Below are 3,334 nucleotides of genomic sequence, written 5' to 3' on the forward strand. Positions count from 1 at the left end.
TTTTTTTTCACTTTTGGATAAATTACACATCTGACCTTCCAGTAAAGGAAGAAGGTCCACCACAGCTTGGCCCAGAGTTAAGGTCTTCTCATCCTTCTGCTTCTTCTCCTTTGGTAAGACCTCAGTCACGGTTACTAGAAGAGTGAAGAAAAGGAGAACAATGCTCTAACAGCTCCATCAGACGGCAAAGCCACTGCAAGCAAAGCCCAAGGTAAAGAAAATGAGTTCTGCCATGGGGGTCCAAAGCTCAATGGCAAGAAGGCTTGTGTGATACTTCAGTTTAAATCTCAGTAGAGACAGCAATCACAGCAACATCAACAATTATCCTGAAACCCAAGGAGGCACGTCAGTGAGAAGTCCCTAGCTCAGTCACTTCCGTACTTTGTCTGTAACACATAAATGTAGAGGCAACAGAAGCATATTGCTCTCCAGCAACAAAGTTACTACCCCTTATCTCAGAGAACCACTGTTCCTATTGTATTGTCATAAAAAATTACTGACAGATGTGGTTGCACACATTGTAATCTAAGTACTTGAGGAGGAAGCAGGAATTGCAAGTTCAAGGTCAGCCTGGATTACTCGGTGAAATTTGACTTTACCTCTTTAGAAATGAATGCTTTAGATAGGATCTCCTATATCTCAGGCTGTCCTCAGAATCATTCTGTAGCCGAAGTGGATCTTCAACTTCTTATCCTCCTTCCTCTACTTCCTGAGTACCGGGATTAAAAGTGTGTACTACCGTTTTAGTTGGGGTTTCTATTGCTGGCATGAAACACAGAGGACCACACTGGGCAGCTCACAACCACCAGTAACTCCACTGAGACTCCCCTCACACACAACATACACACATACAAATGAAACACTGGTGTTTCTATGGTGCTAACCACTTAGGTATGAACTCTGGCATCGAGAGATAAAAGGTGACCTATGGAATGTACCCTTCATCTCCCAGGGGACTTAAATTCCTTCTTACCACCTTTCAGCCTCTCTCTTTGCTTTTACACAATGTCCAGTTGCACTTTCTGAGAAATAGGAACATGTATCTACGCCATCATCTCAGAAGTTTCATTCTTTTTTGATTTCTAGTGAACACACTACTATTATAAACGTTTTTCTACTGTAAGTACATTTTACAAGTCTTGTTTTCTTTTTGTAGTAGTGGGGAACTCTACTACTGAGCTAGATACTCCCTGCTCTCCCCCACTGCCACCCTGTGTTTAGCATTTGATATTTTACTGTTTGGTAATTCTAAATACATTCCACTTTTTACTGATTTCTTTGTTCCATGAAATCAGTTTTGGTTTGTTTTAAATTTCCAAATGAAATTTCTGTCTCTTTGATACTGAGCAGTGATTCTCCTAACTGTAGTATTTTGTCTAGGAGACTATCTGAGCTGTGCATGGTGCACACACTTTCATCCTTTAGGCTGCACAGGTAAGATGAGAGCTCAAGGTTAGTCCACAGACATCACCTGAATGCACCAGGCCTCAGAAGATCAGGGATCAGGCCTGGTTAGTACTTGGATGGGGGAGAACTCAGGGCAATCTGGTTGTGTAACAAGTTCAAGGCTAATTTAGACTTTATAGCAAAACTCTGACTCAAAAGAACACAAGGAAAACTTCATCTATACACTATTGATTCTTCTGTATTTGGTGTGACCTAGAAAGTGACTAATTTGTTTCATAAAGCTCCTGTGTGTGGTGCACACATGCCCATCTCTACTAATCACCAATATACTTTTCTTCTTTCTAAAGAGGGAGGATGGTGAGTGGAGTTCATTTTCCTGGGCCTTGAGTTTTCAGAGCCATAGTTGTACTGGGGACATGATTTCAGTCCCACATCCTCGTCTATGGCAGCCCAAGGCTTTGTTCTTGTGGAAACATTAAAATCCACTTCTAGATTTCAGAGCATTGCTCTCTCCCTATGTTCACTGTGGGGGCCACCCATGATAAGCTAAGTCTGGGCAGGTCACCCAAAGGAAGTTCCTTACTTCCAACCATTATCACCTGGGACTCTGGCCATCAATGAATTCAAATGGAGTCTGGAGTCTCAATAGTTTACCCTGAGACAATGCCTTGCTGCAAGAGGAACCACAGGCTGAGACTGCCTGACCCCCACCCAAGAGCAGACCATTCAAAGGAAATGCCTGCCATTCCAAGTGCTGTAGATAGAGACACCTGCCAGCACAACTCAACAGGACACCCCTAGACAAATGTCAGCCAATCAAGGGCCCTAAACCTCAGAGACCCCTCACCCCCACCTTTTCTACCATAAAAACCCAACTCTAACTGAGCTTGGGGCTCTCCGATTATTCCAATATGTTTGCAAACTTGATTAAAATAAAGGCTCTTTGCTTTTACATACGGGACTCGGTTTCCTTGTTGGCTTGCGCAGAGACCTCATGGATTTGGGCATAATATTCATCAGTGTTCACTACTCAAAACCTCCAAGTGCAATTTGCCTTGCTCCTGGGAACTAAGGGACCACTCCTATCCCGTGGCTTTGGTTACACCCTTCAGCTCTACTTTCTTCACTCATTTTGTTCGGGAAGAAAGCAATCAAGGTGCACCTCCCCTTGTGGATTTCAGAGAAACAGAGCAAAGTGAAAAAAGAGGGAGGAAGTAGAGAGAGGAAGGCTGGTAAGTACTTCTCCACGATTGGCTAGCTCACAGAGAAGCCACACTTGACTGATGCTTGAATAGGCTAAGCTGGAGAACTTGTCCCTTAAAAGGCACCTGAAACTTTTACCCCAAGGTGCAGCTTTTCAGTATCTCCTCTATAGTGGTCTTTTATTTGTGTTTTAATAAATAAAGCTTGCCTGAAGATCAGAGGGCAAAGCAGCCACGCTAGTCAGCCTTACTGGCCAGGAAGTATAGTAGCACACACCTTTAATCTAGAACCCGGGAAAAGGAGGGAGATGGATCTCTGTGAGTTCAAGGCTACCACGAGGTACACAAAAATGGTTCAGAAACAGATCCAGGTGGTGGTAATTCACATCTTTAATCCCAGTGTTTGGGAGTCACACATTTTTAATCCCAGCACTAGGAAGGTAGAGATAGGAGTGATATGGCTGAGCTGAGCAGAGAGGAATATAAAGGGGAAGAGACAGGAACTCAGTGGAGTAAGGAGTCTGAGGATTCATGAAGACAGGATCTTGTCTTTTCAGTCTGAAGATTTGGTAAAGGTAAAAGGTCTCTCTAGTGGATGGCTGCTTTGCTTTTCTGATCTGTAGTTTGAACCCCAATATCTGTCTCTGGGTTTTTATTATTTGTGCTACACTCCTCTGTCAATTGTGAGACCCCAAGAATTCTTTTTTTTTTTTTTTTTTTTTTTT

The 3,334-nt window shown here is 43.1% G+C and overlaps 1 protein-coding gene across 2 annotated transcripts in view; it reads right to left on the bottom strand.

The window, feature by feature from the left end:
* Nucleotides 1–3,334, bottom strand: part of Cfap70 (cilia and flagella associated protein 70) — a 58,587-nt gene that overhangs the window by 50,336 nt on the left and 4,917 nt on the right. For both annotated transcript variants that reach the window (XM_013353956.2, XM_026789543.1), the window contains one exon: nt 36–134. In XM_013353956.2, coding sequence (XP_013209410.1) covers nt 36–134 — 99 coding nt within the window. The remainder of the gene's footprint in view (nt 1–35; nt 135–3,334) is intronic.

This window comes from Microtus ochrogaster, unplaced genomic scaffold (genome assembly GCF_000317375.1).
Source record: "Microtus ochrogaster isolate Prairie Vole_2 unplaced genomic scaffold, MicOch1.0 UNK21, whole genome shotgun sequence".
NCBI lineage: Eukaryota > Metazoa > Chordata > Mammalia > Rodentia > Cricetidae > Microtus > Microtus ochrogaster.